At 33.4% G+C, this 18,367-nt stretch overlaps 1 protein-coding gene across 1 annotated transcript in view; it reads right to left on the bottom strand.

The window, feature by feature from the left end:
- Window positions 1-668: 668 nt before the first annotated feature.
- The window catches only part of TYK2 (tyrosine kinase 2), a 29,322-nt gene continuing 11,623 nt past the window's right edge, over window positions 669-18,367 (bottom strand). The window contains exons 8-18 of the mRNA XM_083881866.1: window positions 17,637-17,764; window positions 15,656-15,791; window positions 12,941-13,092; window positions 12,720-12,870; window positions 11,001-11,098; window positions 9,268-9,460; window positions 8,315-8,433; window positions 6,863-7,035; window positions 4,966-5,083; window positions 3,863-3,973; window positions 669-1,894 (exon numbers count right to left, since the gene is read on the bottom strand). Coding sequence (XP_083737992.1) covers window positions 1,760-1,894; window positions 3,863-3,973; window positions 4,966-5,083; window positions 6,863-7,035; window positions 8,315-8,433; window positions 9,268-9,460; window positions 11,001-11,098; window positions 12,720-12,870; window positions 12,941-13,092; window positions 15,656-15,791; window positions 17,637-17,764 — 1,514 coding nt within the window. The 3' untranslated portion in view covers window positions 669-1,759. The remainder of the gene's footprint in view (window positions 1,895-3,862; window positions 3,974-4,965; window positions 5,084-6,862; window positions 7,036-8,314; window positions 8,434-9,267; window positions 9,461-11,000; window positions 11,099-12,719; window positions 12,871-12,940; window positions 13,093-15,655; window positions 15,792-17,636; window positions 17,765-18,367) is intronic.

An 18,367-nucleotide genomic window follows, 5' to 3' on the forward strand; every position in this document is an offset into this window, starting at 1 on the left:
ATGTGTGAGGGAAGGGGATTGGGTGGGAAGGGTTAAGATGTGTCGGGGGTTGGGATTGGGTAAGAGGAACGGGGGGAATGTGTCGGTGATGGGGATTGGGTAAGACGTGAGGGGGGATGTGTCGCTGATGGGGATTGGGTGGAGATGGTTTAAGATGTGTCGGGGGTTGGGATTGGGTAAAAGGGTGAGGAAATGTGTGAGTGAAGGGGATTGGGTGGGAAGGGACAAGGATGTGTCGAGGGTTAGGATTGGGTAAAAGGGTGAGGGGATGTGTCGGGGGTTGGGATTGGGTAAGAGGAAGGGGGGGATGTGTCGGGGATGGGGATTGGGTGGGAAGGGTGAGGGTTGAAGATGGAGGGAGGTGATTGGCTGGTTTGGGTGGAGGGTTGGGCGCGTCGGAATAAACCGAAAATAAACCGAAAATAAACCAAAATAACCCAAAATTAACCCAAAAATACCCCCAAAACAACCTCAAAATTATCGCGGAGAGATTCCAAAAATATCCCCAAATAGAGACCCCAAAATAACCCCAAAATCATCCCAAAATCACCCAAAAATACCCTTAAAACCCTAAAAAATCCAAAAAACACCCAAAAATAACCCCAAAACCCCCCCAAAAAATCTTCAAATAGAGACCCCAAAATCACCCCAAAACAAACCCAAAAATAACCTCAAAATAAACCCAAAATTATCCCAAAAAAAAAAAGACTCCAAAGAACTTTTTTTTATCCTTTATTTTGGGACCTTTTGGGTCCCCCAAATTCCAAGAATTTTTTAGAAAAAATGCAGGAATTTTCCCCAAATTCCAGGAATTTCCCCCCAAATTTAGGGGATTTTCCCAAATTTTGGGGATTTTCTTCCCCAATTTTTGGGGATTTTTTGGGAATTTTTTTCTCCCATTTCATTGAATTTTTCTGGGATTTTTGGGGGAATTTTTTTCCCCCAAATTCCACCAAATTTTTTGGGTATTTTTTCCCCAAATTCCACCAAATTTTTCTGTGATTTTCTGGGGATTTTTTTTTTCCTATTCCACTGAATTTTTTGGGGTATTTTTTCCCCAATTTTACTCAATTTTTGGGGGATTTTTTGGGGAATTTTTTTTCCAATTCCACAGAATTTTTTGGGGATTTTTTTCTCCCATTTCAGTGAATTTTTCTGGGATTTTTGGGGGATTTTTTCCCCCAAATTCCACCAAAATTTTCAGAGATTTTTTCCTCAATTCCACAGAATTTTTTTGGGATTTTTTTGGATTTTTTTCCTTCTTTCCACCAAATTTTTTGGTGATTTTTTCCCTATTTTACTGAATTTTTCTGGGATTTTTTGGGGATTTTTTGGGATTTTTTTTCTCTTCCTTCCACTGATTTTTTTTTGGGTATTTTTTCCCCATTTTACTGAATTTTTCTGGAATTTTTCTGGGATTTTTGAGGATTTTTTTCTCTTCCTTCCACAAAATTTTTTGGGTATTTTTCCCTCAATTTCACCAAATTTTTCAGGGATTTTTGGGGGATTTTTGGGGGATTTTTTGGGGATTTTTTGAGGATTTTTTGGGGGTTTTTGGGGATTTTTTCCCCCAACTTCCACCAAATTTTTGGGGGTATTTTTTCCCCATTTTACTGAATTTTTCTGGGATTTTTGGAGGATTTTTGGGGATTTTTGGGGGGATTTTTTGGGGATTTTTTGGGTTTTTTTCCCCCAAATTCCACCGAATTTTTTGGGGATTTTTTTCCCTCAATTCCATTATTTTTTTTGTGTTTTTTCCTCAACAAAGATTAAAAACAGAAGGAGCCTGAGCTCGATATTTCTCCTGGAGGCTCCTGAGAACAGGGACCAGGTTGGGGAAGGTCGGACGAAACGAGGCCTCGTTTTCCCAGCAATTCTTCATCAACCTGTAAACCTGAAATGGGGCAAAAAATGGGCAAAAATGAGGCAAAAAATCAGAGAAAAAGGGAAAAAAATCACCCCAGGAATGAGGAGTTTTGGGTTTTCTGGTGTTTTTTTTGGTTTGGTCTTTTTTTCCAATTTTTTTTCCTTTTTTTTCTGGTTTTTTTTCTCATTTTTTTCTTTTTTTTTTTGCCTTTTATTTGTCTTTTTTTTTCTTATTTCTCTCCTCATTTTTTCCCATTTCTTTCCCATTTATTCCTCATTTATTCCCCATTTTTTTTCCTCTATTTTTTCCCATTTATTCCCCATTTTTTTCCCATTTTTTCCCATTTTTTGTCCATTTTCCCCCCATTTTTTCTCTATTTTTTCCCATTTTTTCCCATTTCTTTTCCCATTTTCCCCCCATTTTTTTTTCTATTTTCCCCCATTTTTCCCCCATTTTTTCCTCTATTTTTTCCCCATTTTTCCCATTTTTTCCCCATTTTTTGTCCATTTTTCCCATATTTTTCCCCATTTTTTCCCATTTTTTGTCCATTTCCCCCCATTTTTTTTCTATTTTTCCCTTTTTTCCCCATTTCTTTTCCCATTTTTCCCCATTTCTTTTCCTATGTTTTTGTCCATTTTCCCCCTTTTATTTTTTCCCATTTTTTCTCAATTTTTTTCTCCATTTTTTCCCCATTTTTCCCCATTTTTTTCCCATTTTTTCACCATTTTTCCCCATTTTTTCCCCATTTTTTCACCATTTTTTCCCATTTTTTCACCATTTTTCCCCATTTTTTGTCCATTTTACCCCATATTTTCCCCCATTTTTTTTCTCTATTTTTTCCCTTTTTTTTTTCAAATTTTCCCCATTTTTTTTTCAATTTCCCCCCATTTTTTCCTCATTTTACCCCATATTTTTTCTCCATTTTTCCCCTTTTTTTTGTCCATTTTCCCCTGTTTTTTCCCATTTTTTCCCCATTTTTTGTCCGTTTTTCCCCATTTTTTCTCTTTTTCTCCCCATTTTGACCTCAGCCGGGCAGTCCCTGGGCAGGGGGAGCCTCTTTCCCCATTTTCCCCATTTATTCCCCATTTCCCCCCCAATTTTTCCCTTTTTTCCCCCCATTTTTTTCTCTATTTTTCCCCTTTTTCCCCCATTTCTTTTCCTATTTTTTTGTCCATTTTTCCCCTTTTTTTTTCCAATATTTTCCCCATTTTTTCTCAATTTTTTCCCATTTATTTTCCCATTTTTCCCCATTTTTTCACCATTTTTACCATTTTTTCCCCATTTTTTCCCTCATTTTACCCCACATTTTTTCCCTTTTTTTTTTCAATTTCTCCCTATTTTTTGTCCATTTTTCCCCTGTTATTTTCAATTTTTTCCCCATTTTTTCACTGTTTTTCCCCATTTTTTGTCCGTTTTTCCCCATTTTTTCACCATTTTTCCTCATTTTTTCACCATTTTTTCACCATTTTTTCCCATTTTTCCCCTTTTTTTAATTTTTTCTCCCCATTTTGACCTCAGCCGGGCAGTCCGTGGGCAGGGGGAGCCTCTTTCCCCATTTTCCCCATTTATTCCCCATTTTCCCCCCAATTTTTCTCTTTTTTCCCCCCATTTTTTTCTCTATTTTTCCCCTTTTTCCCCCATTTCTTTTCCTATTTTTTTTGTCCATTTTCCCCCTTTTTTTTCCAATATTTTCCCCATTTTTTCTCAATTTTTTCCCATTTATTTTCCCATTTTTCCCCATTTTTTCACCATTTTTTCCCCATTTTTTCCCTCATTTTACCCCACATTTTTTCCCTTTTTTTTTTTCAATTTCTCCCTATTTTTTGTCCATTTTTCCCCTGTTATTTTCAATTTTTTCCCCATTTTTTCACTGTTTTTCCCCATTTTTTGTCCGTTTTTCCCCATTTTTTCACCATTTTTCCTCATTTTTTCCCCATTTTTTCACCATTTTTTCCCATTTTTTCCCATTTTTTAATTTTTTCTCCCCCTTTTGACCTCAGCCGGGCAGTCCGTGGGCAGGGGGAGCCTCTTTCCCCCCTCCAGGGCCTCGATGAGTCTCAGCACCGTCATCCGGCCCTGGCTGGGCCCCAGCAGCTCCAGGAACTTCTGAAAACACAAAAAAAAATAGTTAAATCATCTGAATTTTAATTAAAATACACAATTTTAATAATACAAAAAAATTTAATCGAAAAAAAAAAACAAGTTTAACCCAAAAAAACCCCAAATTTAACCCAAAAAAACCTCAATTTTAACCCAAAAAACCCTCAATTTTAACCCAAAAAACCCCCAAATTTAACCCAAAAAAAATCAATTTTAACCCAAAAAACCCCCAAATTTTAACCCAAAAAACCTCCAAATTTAACCCCAAAAACCTCCAAATTTAACCCCAAAAACCCTCCAATTTTAACCCAATTTTTAACCCAAAACCCCCCAAATTTAACCCAAATTTAACCCTCCAAAAAACCCCAATTTTTACCTAAAAAAACCCCCCAATTTTAATCCAAAAACCATCCAAATTTTCACCCAAATTTAACCCCCAAAAAAACTAATTTTAACCCAAAAAAACCCCAAATTTAACCCAATTTTAAACCAATTTTACCCCAAAAAACTTCCCAATTTTAACTAAAAAAAAAAATCTCAATTTTAACACAAAAAATCCGATTTTACCCCAATTTTCACCCAAAAAATCCCCAATTTTAACCTAAAAACCCCCAATTTTAACTCCAAATCCCCCAATTTTAACCCAAAAACCCCTCAATTCTAACCCAATTTCAACCAAAAATTCCAGTTTTAATCCCAAAAAAAACCCAAATTTTTACCCCAAAACCACCCAATTTTTACCCAAAAAACCCCCCAAATTTAACCCAATTTTAAACCAATTTTACCCCAAGAAACTCCCAATTTTAACCCCAAACCCCCCAATTTTAACCCAAATTTTAACCCAAAAAAACCCCATTTTAACCAAAAAACCCCCAATTTTAACCCAAATTTTAACCCAAAACCCCCAATTTTTACCCAGATTTTCCCCTAAACCCCCAAATTTTAACCAAAACCTTCTAATTTTACCCAAAATAATTAATTTTTAAAATTTATCTCACAGCTGGGGGGCTGTTTTGGGGCTGGCAGCGCGTCAGGAGCTCGTACAGAGTCACCCCAAAGGACCAAACGTCGGAGGAAAAATAAAATTTACATTCCTTGAGACACTCCGGGGCGTACCTGGGGGAAAATAAATTAATTATTATTATTTTGGGTGAAATTATGGGGTATTTATTGGATTTTAATGAGTTAAAATTCAATTTTAATGATTTAAAATCCAATTTTAATGTTTTAAAATTTTAATGATTTAAAATATCCCAAAAATCCCCCCAAAAAAATCCCAATAAATTTAAAAAAATTCCAAAAAAACCCCCAAAAATTCCAAAAAAAATCGCAAAAAATCCAAAAAAAATTCCAAGAAAATTCTCAAAAAAATCCCCAAAATCCACCAAAAAACCCCCCAAAAAATCCTTTAAAAATCCTAAAAAAATCCTCAAAAATCCCCCCAAAAAAAACCCAAAAAACCCAAAAAAACCTTAAAAAATCTTTAAAAAAATCTCAAAAGATCTACAAAAGCCCCCTAAAAAATCTTACAAAAATCCCCAAAAAAGCCCAATAAAATTTAAAAAAAATCCAAAAAAAAATTCAAAAAAATAAAAAAAATCATAAAAATAAATCCAAGAAAATTCTCAAAAAAATCGTTAAAAAACTGTAAAAAATTCGCAAAACAATAAAAAAAATTCAAAAAAAATCCAAAAAAATCCAAAAAAAATCCCAATAAATAATAAAAAAAATCCCCAAAAAAATCCCCGAAAATTCAAAAAAAAAAACACCCTAAAAAATCTCAAAAAATCCCCAAAAAATCCTAAAAAAATCCTAAAAAAAACCCCAAAAAATCCAAAAAAATCCAAAAAAATTCCCAAAAAATTCCCAAAAAATCCCAAAAAAATCCCAAAAAAATCCCCAAAAAATCCAAATATAAAAGTCCTTTTAAAAACCCCCAAAAATCCGAATTTCTCACCAGAAAACAGGACTATCCCCCTCGTCTGTGACTGTATAATATTCCCTGCCCTGGGGCACGGCTTTGGCCAAACCAAAATCCCCGAAAAACAGCCCAAAAAATCCCAAAAATTCCTGTAAAAAATCTCCAAAAAACCCAAAAAAATCTCCAAAAATCGTTAAAAAATCCCCGAAAAAAAACCCCCAAAAAATCCTAAAAAAATCTCCCAAAAACCCCCCGAAAAATCCCAATAAAATAAAAAAAATCCAAAAAAAATTCCAAAAAAAATCCAAAAAAATCGCAAAAAAATCCCAAAAAATCCTGCAAATAATTCCCAAAAAAATCGCAAAAAAAATCCAAAAAAATCCAAAAAAATCCCAAAAAAATCAAAAAAAAATTCCAAAAAAATCGCAAAAAATCCCCAAAAAAATCACAAAAAATCCCCAAAAAATCCCAATAAATAATAAAAAAATTCAAAAAAAATCCCAAAAAAATAAAAAAAAATCCGAAAAAAATTCGCAAGAAATTAAAAAAAAAATCCAAAAAAATTTTAAAAAATCCCCAAAAAATCCCCAAAAAAATCCTTAAAAATCCAAAAAAAAATCCTTAAAAATCCCCAAAAATTCTGCAAATAATTCCCCCAAAAATCGCAAAAAATCCCCAAAAAATCCCAATAAATAATAAAAAAAATCCCCAAAAAATCCCCAAAAAATCGCAAAAAAATTCAAAAAAATTGCAAAAAAATCCCAAAAAAATCCCAAAAAATCCTGCAAATAATCCCAAAAAAATTCCAAAAAATTCCAAAAAAATTTGCAAAAAAATTCGCAAATAATTAAAAAAAAAATCCAAAAAAATTCCAAAAAAATCCCAAAAAAATCCCAAAAAAATTCCCAAAAAATCCCCAAAAATCCTGCAAATAATCCCCCCAAAAAAATCCTAAAAAAATCCAAATTTCTCACCAGAACACAGGACTATCCCCGTCGTCTCTGACTGTATAATATTCCCTGCCCTGGGGCACGGCTTTGGCCAAGCCGAAATCGGCGATTTTGACGTTTCTGTGGCTCTCCAGGAGAACGTTCCGAGCCGCCAAATCCCGGTGGATCAAATGGAGCGAGTGGAGGTACGACATGCCCTGAAAAAATAATAAAAATAAAATTAAAATTGGGAAAATTTGGGAAAATTTGGGTTTAAAAATGGGTTTGGGATTTTTTTTTTAGGGTTTTTTTAGGGTTTTTTTCCTATTTTTGAGGAATTCAGTCCCAATTTTGAGGGATTTATTCCTATTTTTTTGGGAATTCAGCCCCATTTTTTGAAAAAATCCCATTTTTTTTTGTAAATAACCCCATTTTTTAGTGAATAATCCCATTTTTAAGGTGAAAAACCCCATTTTTTTTGTAAATAATCCCAAATTTTTAGTGAATAATCCGATTTTTTAAATTAATTATCCCATTTTTTTGTAAATAACCCCATTTTTTAATGAATAATCCAATTTTTTAATGAATAATCCCATTTTTTTGTAAAATAACCCCATTTTTTAATGAATAATCCCAAATTTTTAGTGAATAATCCAATTTTTTTAATGAATTATCCCATTTTTTTTGTAAAATAACCCCATTTTTTAATGAATAACCCCATTTTTTATGAATAATTACATTTTTTTGTGATTAATTTAATTTTTTGTTGTAAATAATCCCATCTTTTTATAAAATAACCCCATTTTTAAGTGAATAATCCCATTTTTTTAGGTGAAAAACCTCATTTTTTGTGAATAATCCAAATTTTTTTGTATAAAATCCCATTTTTTTGTAAATAATCCAGATTTTTTTATCAATAATCCCATTTTTTAATGAATAATCCCAATTTTTTTTGTAAAATAACCCCATTTTTTTATTAATAATTCCATTTATTTGTGATTAATTTAATTTTTTTTGTAAATAACCCCATTTTTTTTAGTGAATAACCCCATTTTTTAAATGAATAATCCAATTTTTTAATGAATAATCTCATTTTTTTTAATGAATAATCCAATTTTCTTAATGAATAATCCCATTTTTTTATGAATAACCCCATTTTTTAATGAATAATCCAATTTTTTAATGAATAATCCCATTTTTTTGGTAAATAACCCCATTTTTTTCTGAATAACCCCATTTTTTAATGAATAATCCCATTTTTTGTGATTAATTTAATTTTTATTAATGAAAAATCCCATTTTTTAATGAATAATCCAAATTTTTAATGAATAATCCCAATTTTTTAGTGAATAATCCCTTTTTTTTTGTAAAATAACACAATTTTTTTGTAAAATAACCCCATTTTTTAATGAATAATCCAATTTTTTTAATGAATAATCCCATTTTTTTAATGAATAATCCCATTTTTTTAATGAATAATCCCATTTTTTTTCTCACCTCACAGATTTGTTGAGCAAAAAGCAGCAAATGGGACAAACCCAGGGGGTTTTTGGGCAGAAATTCCCTGAGACTCCCCAGGGGAACAAATTCCATGATCAGCTGAACCACCTGGTCCCCTGAAATTCAGAATAAAAGGAGAAAATGAGAGAAAAAAAATTAAAAATAAATCAAAATAAAAGTAGAAAATGTGGGAAAAAAAAATTGGCTCAAAAAAATCAAAATAAAAGCAAAAAATTGGGAAAAAAAAATCCCATTTTTAATGGGAAAAATGGGGCAAATGGGAAAAAAATCCATTTTTAATGGGAAAAAAAATCCATTTTTAATGGGAAAATTGGGGAAAAAATTCCATTTTTAATGGGAAAATCGGGGGAAAAAAATCCATTTTTAATGGGAAAATTGGGGAAAAAATTCCATTTTTAATGGGAAAAAACCCCAGTTTTAATGGAAAAAAATTCCATTTTTAATGGGAAAAAAATCCATTTTTAATGGGAAAATTGGGGAAAAAATTCCATTTTTAATGGGAAAATCGGGGGAAAAAATTCCATTTTTAATGGGAAAAAAAATCCAGTTTTAATGGAAAAAAATCCATTTTTAATGGGAAAAAAATTCCATTTTTAATGGGAAAAAAATTCCATTTTTAATGGGAAAATATTGGGGAAAAAATCCATTTTTAATGGGAAAAAAATCCATTTTTAATGGGAAAATTGGAAAAAAAATCCATTTTTAATGGGAAAAAAAATCCATTTTTAATGGGAAAATTGGAAAAAAAATCCATTTTTAATGGGAAAAAAATCCATTTTTAATGTGAAAATTGGAAAAAATTAATTTTTAATGAGAAAATCAATCAGAAAAAACAATTTTTGACCCAAAAAAATCCAAATAAAATCAGAAAAATCAGAAAAAAAATCAATTTTTTATGTGAAAATCAAATTTTTTTTTAATTTCCTCACCTTGTTCAGTGCAACACCCTTTATATCTGACGATATTTTGGTGGTAAAGGGTTTTTAAAATTTGAATTTCTTTTTTCCAGGAGTTTTGGAGTTGAGAATTTTCCTGAGATTTGAGAATTTTTACCGCGACCATTTCCCCGGTTCCGTCGTTGGAGGGATCGTAACAATAAAGACTCACTTGGCCAAAATGACCCTGAAAAATAAATTAAAATAATTAAAAATAAATTAAAATAATTAAAATATTTATAATTAATAAAATTAGTGGTTGAGAATTAAAAATTTGGGGGGTTTGGGGTGAAAAAATTGAGATTTTTGGGGGGTTTGGGGTGAAAAAAGTGAATTTTTTCGCGTTAAAAAATTGAATTAAAATTAAAAATAAAAGGGAAATTAAAAAATAATTAAAATATTTATTAAGAGTAAAATTAGTGGTTGAGAATTAAAAATTTGGGGGGTTTGGGGTGAAAAAATTGAGATTTTTGGGGGGTTTGGGGTGAAAAAATGGATTTTTTTGTATTAAAAAATTGAATTAAAATTAAAAATAAAAGAGGAATTAAGAAGGGGAAGGGGAATTAAAGAGGGAATTAAAATAATTAAAATATTTATTAATTATTATTAATTATTATTAATTATTTTTGGAGAAAAAATCAGATTGAAATGTGAAAACAAGGATGAAAAATGAGAATTTTTGGGGATTTAACGAATTTTGGGAATGAAGAGGGAAAAAATGAGTTTAAAATGTGAAAATAAAGATTAAAAAGTGGAATTTTTGGGGAATTAATTTATTTTTGGGAATAGAGAGGGGGAAAATCAGGTTAAAATGGGAAAATAAAGATTAAAAAGTGGAATTTTTGGAGAAAAAATCAGGTTAAAATGTGAAAATAAGGATAAAAAATGGGAATTTTGGGGGATTTAACAAATTTTGGGAATGAAGAAGGGAAAAAATAAGGTTGAAAATGGGAAAATAAAGATTAAAATATGGAATTTCTGGAGAATTAATGAATTTTGGGGATGGAGAAGAGAAAAAATGAGTTTAAAATGTCAAAATAAGGATAAAAATATGGATTTTTTGGGAAATAAACCAAATTTTAGGGATGGAGAGGGGAAAACTCAACAGGGAATAAAAAATCAGGTTAAAAATGTGAAAATAAGGATGAAAAAATGGGAATTTTTGGAGAATTAACAAATTTTGGGAATTGAGAGGGAAAAAATGAGTTTAAAATGTGAAAATAAAGATTAAAATGTGGAATTTTTTGGACAATTAATGAATTTTGAGAATGGAGAGGGGAAAAATGAATTTAAAATGTGAAAATAAAGATTAAAATGTGGAATTTTTGGAGAAAAAATCAGATTAAAATGTGAAAATGAGGATTAAAAATGGGATTTTTTGGGAATTAATGAATTTTGAGAATGAAGAGGGAAAAAATGAGTTTAAAATGGGAAAATAAGGATAAAAATATGGATTTTTGGGGGAATTAATTTATTTTTGGGGATGGAGAGGGGAAAAATGAGTTTAAAATGTGAAAATAAGGATTAAAAAGTGCAATTTTTGGAGAAAAAATCAGGTTAAAATGTGAAAATAAGGATGAAAAAAAGGGAATTTGGGGAATTAATGAATTAAGGGAACGGAGGGAAAAAAAATAAGGTTGAAAATGTGAAAATAAAGATTAAAATCTGGATTTTTTTGGAAAAATCAGCAGGAAAAAAAGAGAAAATTTGAATTTCAGGGCACTGACCTCCCCCAAATCGCGGATTTTCTTCAGGTACCTTTTGTGGAACACGGTGGGGTCAGAAATGGGAAATTCGGGGCTCAGGGAAGTCAAATCAACCAATTCTGGGAGAAAATTCAGGTTATTTTTATTATTTTTCTCCTTTTTTATCTCAAAATCCCAAGATTTTGTCTCATTTTTGGAAAATTCCAGGATTTTTTATCATTTTTCAAAAAAAAAATCCTGGGATTTTTCCCAATTTCCGTCATAAAATCACAGAATTTTCCCCATGAAATCTCAAATTTTTGCCCCATTTTTACAAAATCCCAGAATTTTCCCCCATTTCCTTCAAAAAATCCCAAAATTTTACCCATAAAATCCCAGAATTTTCCCCCATTTTTACAAAATCCCAGAATTTTCCCCACAAAATCCCAGAATTTTCTCCCATTTTTACAAAATCCCAGAATTTTCCCCCCATTTTTCCACAAAATCCCAGAATTTTCTCCCATTTTCACAAAATCCCAGAATTTTCCCCCCATTTTTCCACAAAATCCCAGAATTTTCCCTCATTTCCTCACAAAATCCCAGAATTTTCCCTCATTTTCTCACAAAATCCCAGAATTTTCCCTCATTTTCCCAAAAAATCCCAGATTTTTTTCTCCGGGGATTTTCCCGCCTTTTCCCCCGGAATTTTCCCGCCTTTTCCCCCGGAATTTTCCCGCCTTTTCCCCCGGAATTTTCCCGCCTTTTCCCCCCAGAATTTTCCCGCCTTTTTCCCCCGGAATTTTCCCGCCTTTTCCCCCGGAATTTTCCCGCCTTTTCCCCCAGGATTTTTTTTCCCTTTTCCCCATTTTTTTTCCCCCATTTTCCCCGGGATTTTTCCCTTTTTCCCCTGGGATTTTTCCCCTTTTCTCCCAGAATTTTCCCCCTTTTTCCCCTCGGAATTTTTTCCCCTTTTCCCCCAGGATTTTTTCCCCCTTTTTCCCCAGAATTTCCCCCCTTTTCCCCGAGATTTTTCCCCTTTTTTCCCGCCCCTCACGCTGCGCCTGGAGCCGCCTGAGCTCCCTCACGTTTCCCTCATAAAACCCCAGGATTTTTCCCCATTTTCCCTGGGATTTTTTCCCCCTTTTCCCCGGGATTTTTTCCCCCTTTCCCCGGGATTTTTTCTTATTTCCCCCCAGGTTTTTTCCTCTTTTTTCCCCACCATTTTCCCCTTTTCCCGCCCCTCATTGAGCGCCTGGAACCGGCTGAACTCCCTCACGTTTCCCCTCACAAAACCCCTGAATTTTTCCCCATTTCCCTCACAAAACCCCACTATTTTCATCCCTTTTTTCCCCTTCTCTCACTCTGCGGCTGGAGCCTGGTGAGTTCCCTCATAAAACCCCGGGATTTTTTCCCTTTTTTCCAGGATTTTTCCCCCTTTTTCTCCTCCCTCACACCGCGACTGGAACCGGCTGAGCTCCCTCACGTTTCCCTCACAAAACCCCAGGATTTTTTCCCATTTCTCCCGGAATTTTTTTCCCTTTTCTCCCCAGAAATTTTTCCACTTTTTCCCCCAGGATTTTTTCCCCCTTTTCCCCCGAATTTTTCCCTTTTTCCCGGATTTTTTTCCCCTTTTCCCGCCCCTCACGCTGCGCCTGGAACCGCCTGAACCCCCTCACGTTCCCCTCACAAACCCCCTGAATTTTCCCCATTTCCCTCCCAAAACCCCACAATTTTTATCCCTTTTTTCCCCTTTTTTCTCACTCTGCGGCTGAATCCTGCTTAATTCTCTCAGCACAACCCTAAAAGACGGTCTTTCCCGAGGATTATAATTTAAACACCGAGAAATCAGCGAAGCCAATTCCCCACACGACGGTTCCGGCAGCCGGAGCCTCTTCTCATAAAACCTCTCCTTCTACGGGCGAAAAAAACACCAAAAATCTCCAAAATTCACCACAAAAATATATAAAAAAATCAAGATTTACCTCAGAGGGGGTTCTTTCTTTTAAAGGAACGTCGGCATCGAAGCAAATTTCGAGGAGAGTTGTCCCAAAACTCCATTTATCCGAGGCCGGGCTGAGCTTGGAAACGTCCCGGAGACACTCGGGGGCGATCCAGGGGATTCTGTCCACTCGTTCTGAGGGGAAAAGTGTTTAAAATGTAAATTTTAATTATTTATTTGTGTTTTTTAGGGTGTGGGGATTCTGTACAATCGTTTTGAAAGGAAAATCCGACAGATAAAGTGATTAAAATGTGGATTTTAATGGGTTTTTGGGAGTAATTGAGGGGTTTTTAGGGTGTGGGGATTCTGTCCACTCGTTCTGAGGGAAAAAGTGTTTAAAATGTGAATTTTAATTATTTATTTGTGTTTTTTTAGGGTGTGGGGATCCTGTCCACTTGTTTTGAGGGGAAAATCCGACAGGTAAAGTGATTAAAATGTGGATTTTAATGGGTTTTTGGGGGTAATTGAGGGGTTTTTATGGTGTGGGGATCCTGTCCACTCGTTCTGAGGGGTAAAAGTGATTAAAATGTGGATTTAAATTATTAATTTGGGTTTTCTTTGGGTTTTTTTTAAGGGTGTGGGTATTCTGTCCACTCGTTCTGAGGGAAAAGGTGTTTAAAATGTAGATTTTAATTATTTATTTGTGTTTTTTAGGGTGTAGGGATCCTGTCCAATCGTTTTGTGAGGGGGGAAAGGGTTTAAAATGTGGATTTTAATGGTTTATTTGGGGGTTTTTAGGGTGTGGGGATTCTGTCCACTCGTTCTGAGGGAAAAAGTGATTAAAATGTGAATTTTAATTATTTATTTGTGTTTTTTTAGGGTGTGGGGATCCTGTCCAATCGTTTTGAAGGGAAAATCCGACAGGTAAAGTGATTAAAATGTGGATTTTAATGGGTTTTTGGGGGTAATTGAGGGGTTTTTAGGGTGTGGGGATTCTGTCCACTCGTTCTGAGGGAAAAAGTTATTAAAATGTGAATTTTAATTATTTATTTGTGTTTTTTAGGGTGTGGGGATCCTGTCCAATCGTTTTGTGAGGGGGGAAAGGGTTTAAAATGTGGATTTTAATGTTTTTTGGGGGGTAATTGAGGGGTTTTTAGGGTGTGGGGATTCTGTCCACTCGTTCTGAGGGAAAAAGTGATTAAAATGTGAATTTTAATTATTTATTTGTGTTTTTTAGGGTGTGGGGATCCTGTCCAATCGTTTTGAAGGGGAAAATCCGACAGGTAAAGTGTTTAAAATGTGGATTTTAATGGGTTTTGGGGGGTAATTGAGGGGCTTTTAGGGTGTGGGGATTCTGTCCACTCGTTCTGAGGGAAAAAGTGATTAAAATGTGAATTTTAATTATTTATTTGTGTTTTTTAGGGTGTGGGGATCCTGTCCAATCGTTTTGTGAGGGGGGGAAGGGTTTAAAATGTGGATTTTAATGGTTTATTTGGGGGTAATTGAGGGGTTTTTAAGGGTGTGGGGATTCTGTCCACTCGTTCTGAGGGGTAAAAATGATTAAAATGTGAATTTTAATTATTTATTTGTGGTTTTTTTAGGGTGTGGGGATCCTGTCCAATCGTTTTGTGAGGAAAATCCGACAGGTAAAGTGTTTAAAATGTGGATTTTAATGGGTTTTGGGGGGTAATTGAAGGGGTTTTTAGGGTGTGGGGATTCTGTCCACTCGTTCTGAGGGAAAAAGTGATTAAAATGTGAATTTTAATTATTTATTTGTGTTTTTTAGGGTGTGGGGATCCTGTCCAATCGTTTTGAAGGGGAAAATCCGACAGATAAAGTGATTAAAATGTGGATTTTAATGGGTTTTTGGGGGGTAATTGAGGGGGTTTTTAGGGTGTGGGGATCCTGTCCACTCGTTCTGAGGGAAAAAGTTATTAAAATGTGAATTTTAATTATTTATTTGTGTTTTTTTTTAGGGTGTGGGGATCCTGTCCACTCGTTTTGTGAGGGGGGAAAGGGTTTAAAATGTGGATTTTAATGGTTTATTTGGGGTTTTTTTTAAGGGTGTGGGGATTCTGTCCACTCGTTCTGAGGGGAAAAGTGATTAAAATGTGAATTTTAATTATTTATTTGTGTTTTTTTAGGGTGTGGGGATCCTGTCCAATCGTTTTGAGAGGAAAATCCGACAGATAAAGTGATTAAAATGTGGATTTTAATGGGGTTTTGGGAGTAATTGAGGGGGTTTTTAGGGTGTGGGGATTCTGTCCACTCGTTCTGAGGGAAAAAGTTATTAAAATGTGAATTTTAATTATTTATTTGTGTTTTTTTAGGGTGTGGGGATCCTGTCCAATCGTTTTGAAGGGGAAAATCCGACAGGTAAAGTGATTTTTGAGGTGAAAAAGGGGGATTTTGGGGAATGGGAAAGGTGGGAATGGGGTGGGAAATGGGGATTTGGGAGTGGAAAATGTGGATTTTGGGGTTGGAAATGTGGATTTTGGGGTGAGAAATGTGGATTTGGAGTCGGAAATGTGGATTTTGAGGTGGGAAATGGGGATTTTGGGGTGGGAAAAGGGAATTTAGGGTGGAAAAAGAGATTTTAGGGGGTGGGAAATGGATCCAGGGGGTGGAAAAGGGGATCGTTCTGAGACCAAAAACCAGGAAAATTCAAGTTAAAAAAATTTGAAATACTCTATAAAAAGACCTCTGGTAATTTTTAATGAAAAAAAGGAGAAATAAATGAAATTTTGGTGGTTTTTACCTTCCCTGGAGAGCACAGGGAGGGTCACCCCGGGGTCGCTGAGTTTGATGAAGGGCCCTGAGCCCTCCCCGAGGCCCCTCTGGGATAAAAGGAGATTTTTGGCACAAATGTTGCCATGAACCAGCTTTTTGTCCTCCTGGGGAGGGAAAAATAAAATTAAAAATAAAATTAAAACTAAAATTTAAAATAAAAAAATTAAATTTTAAATATTTGGGGATGTTTTAGGGTTTTTTTTTTCGGGTAATAAATTTTACAATGATCAGTTTGACAAGAGAAAATTCATGATAATTAATGAAATCCACAATAATAAAATTCACAATAATTAATGAAATTCACAATAATAAAATTCACAGTAATTAATGAAATTCACAATAATAAATTTCCGAATAATAAAATTCCCAATAATAAAATTCCCAATAATCAATTACTCAATAATAAATTTCCCAATAATAAAATTCCCAATAATCAATTACTCAATAATAAAATACACAATAATACAATTTAAAACAATGACATTTAAAATAATGAAATTCGCCATAATAAAAATCCCAATAATCATTTCCCAAGAATAAATTTTCCCAATAATAAAATTCACAATAATAAATTTTCCCAATAATAAAATTCATAACAGTAAATTTTCCAAGAATAAATTTTCCCAATAATAAAATTCATAATCATCAAATTCCCAAAAGTAAAATTCCCAAGAATTAATAAAATTCCCAATAATAAATTTCCCAATAATCAAATTCCCAAGAATTGATTTCCCAATAATAAAATTTCCAATAATTGATTTCCCAATAACCAGATCCCCAATAATAAAATTCCCAAGAATCAATTTCCCAATAATAAATTTACCAATAATAAATAAAATCCCAATAATTGATTACTCAATAATCAACAATCCACAAAATCCACAATAATAAAATTCCCCATAATCAAATTCCCAATAATCAAATTCCCAATAATTAATAAAATTTTAAAAAATCCACAAAAATCAGAAAAAATAAAAAAATCCAACCCCCCCAAGAAAATAACACACCCAAAATACCAACAACAAAAAAAATCTAAAAAAAAAAAATTAAAAATCCTTTAAAAATCCCCAAAAAATCCATTAAAAATCAAGAAAAATTCCAAAAAAATCCCCAAAAAATCAGAAAAAATCAGAAAAAAAATCAAAAAAATTGCCAAAAAAAATCCCCAAAAAATCAAAAAAAAAGAAAAAAATTTCAAAAAAGTCTCCAAAAAAATCAGAAAAAATTAAAAAAAATCCAAATAAATTCCAATAAAAATCTGAGAAAATTTCCAAAAAAAATCCCCTAAAAATCCCCAAAAATCAGAAAAAAAATTTAAAAAATCCAAACCCCCTCCGAAAAAATAAAAAAAAAAATCTGAAAAAAATCCCCCGAAAATAAAAAAAATCCCAAAAAATCAGAAAAAAATCAGAAAAAAATTTTCAAAAATATCCCAAAAAATCCCGCAAAAAAATCTAAAAAAATCCCAAAAAATCAAAATAAAATCCAAAAAAATCGCAAAAAAAAATTCCAAAAAAATTCCAAAAAAATCCCCAAAAATCAGAAAAAAATCAGAAAAAAAACCCCCAAAAAATCCTGAAAAAATTCCAAGAAAATCTAAAAAAAATTCCTAAAAAATCAAAATAAAATAAAAAAAAATTGCAAAAAAAAATCCAAAAAAATTCCAAAAAAATCCCCAAAAATCAGAATAAATCAGAAAAAAACCCCCAAAAAATCCCGAAAAAATTCCGCGAAAATCTAAAAAAAATTCCAAAAAAATCAAAATAAAATCCAAAAAAATCACAAAAAAAATCCAAAAAAATTCAAAAAAAATTCAAAAAAAAATCAGAAAAAATCAGAAAAAAAACCCCAAAAAATCCTGAAAAAATCTAAAAAAATTTCCAAAAAATCCCAAAAAAATCCCAAAAAAATCCTCTAAAAACCCCCAAAAAATCTGATTTTTGCCTGACCAGGTAAGCGAGGGCCGTCCCGAGCTGTTTGGCCACGTTGATTTTCCAGCCCGCGGGGATTTGGCCTCTCTCTTTCCTCAGCAGAACGTCCAGGGGCCCGTGATCCACAAACTCCTCCACCAGGATGTCTGACAGGGGAGAAAAAATTGAGATTATTGTGGATTTTGGGTGGGGAATTTGGGGGAAAAAATGGGGGAAAAATGGGGGAAAAATGGGGAAAAAATGGGATAAAAATGGGCAAAAAATTGGGTAAAAAATGGTGTGGGAATGGAGAAAAAAATGGGAAAAAATGGAGTAAAAATGGGGTGAAAATTGGGTAAATATGGGGGGGAAATGGGGTAAAAAAATTGGGAAAATGGGGTAAAAAATGGGGCAAAAAATGGGGTGAAATGGGGTGGAAATGGGGTAAAAAACGGGGCAGAAACGGGGTAAAAAATAGGGTAAAAATAGGCCAAAATGGAATAAAAGTGGGGTGGAAAATGGAGTAAAAATGGGCAAAAAATTGGGTAAAAAATGGGGTGGAAATGGGCAAAAAATGGGGTGAAAAATGAGGTGGGAATGAGGTAAAAATTGGGGGGAAAATGGGGTGGGGATGGGGCAAAAAAATGGGAAAAAATGGGGTAAAAATGGGGCAAAAAATGGGGTGGAAATGGGATAAAAAATGGGGTAAAAATGGGCAAAAATGGGGTGGAAATGGGGTAAATATGGGGTGGGAGTGGGGTTAAAAATGG

The sequence above is a fragment of the Zosterops lateralis genome (genome assembly GCF_965231275.1).
Source record: "Zosterops lateralis genome assembly, chromosome: 36".
Taxonomy (NCBI): Eukaryota; Metazoa; Chordata; class Aves; order Passeriformes; family Zosteropidae; genus Zosterops; species Zosterops lateralis.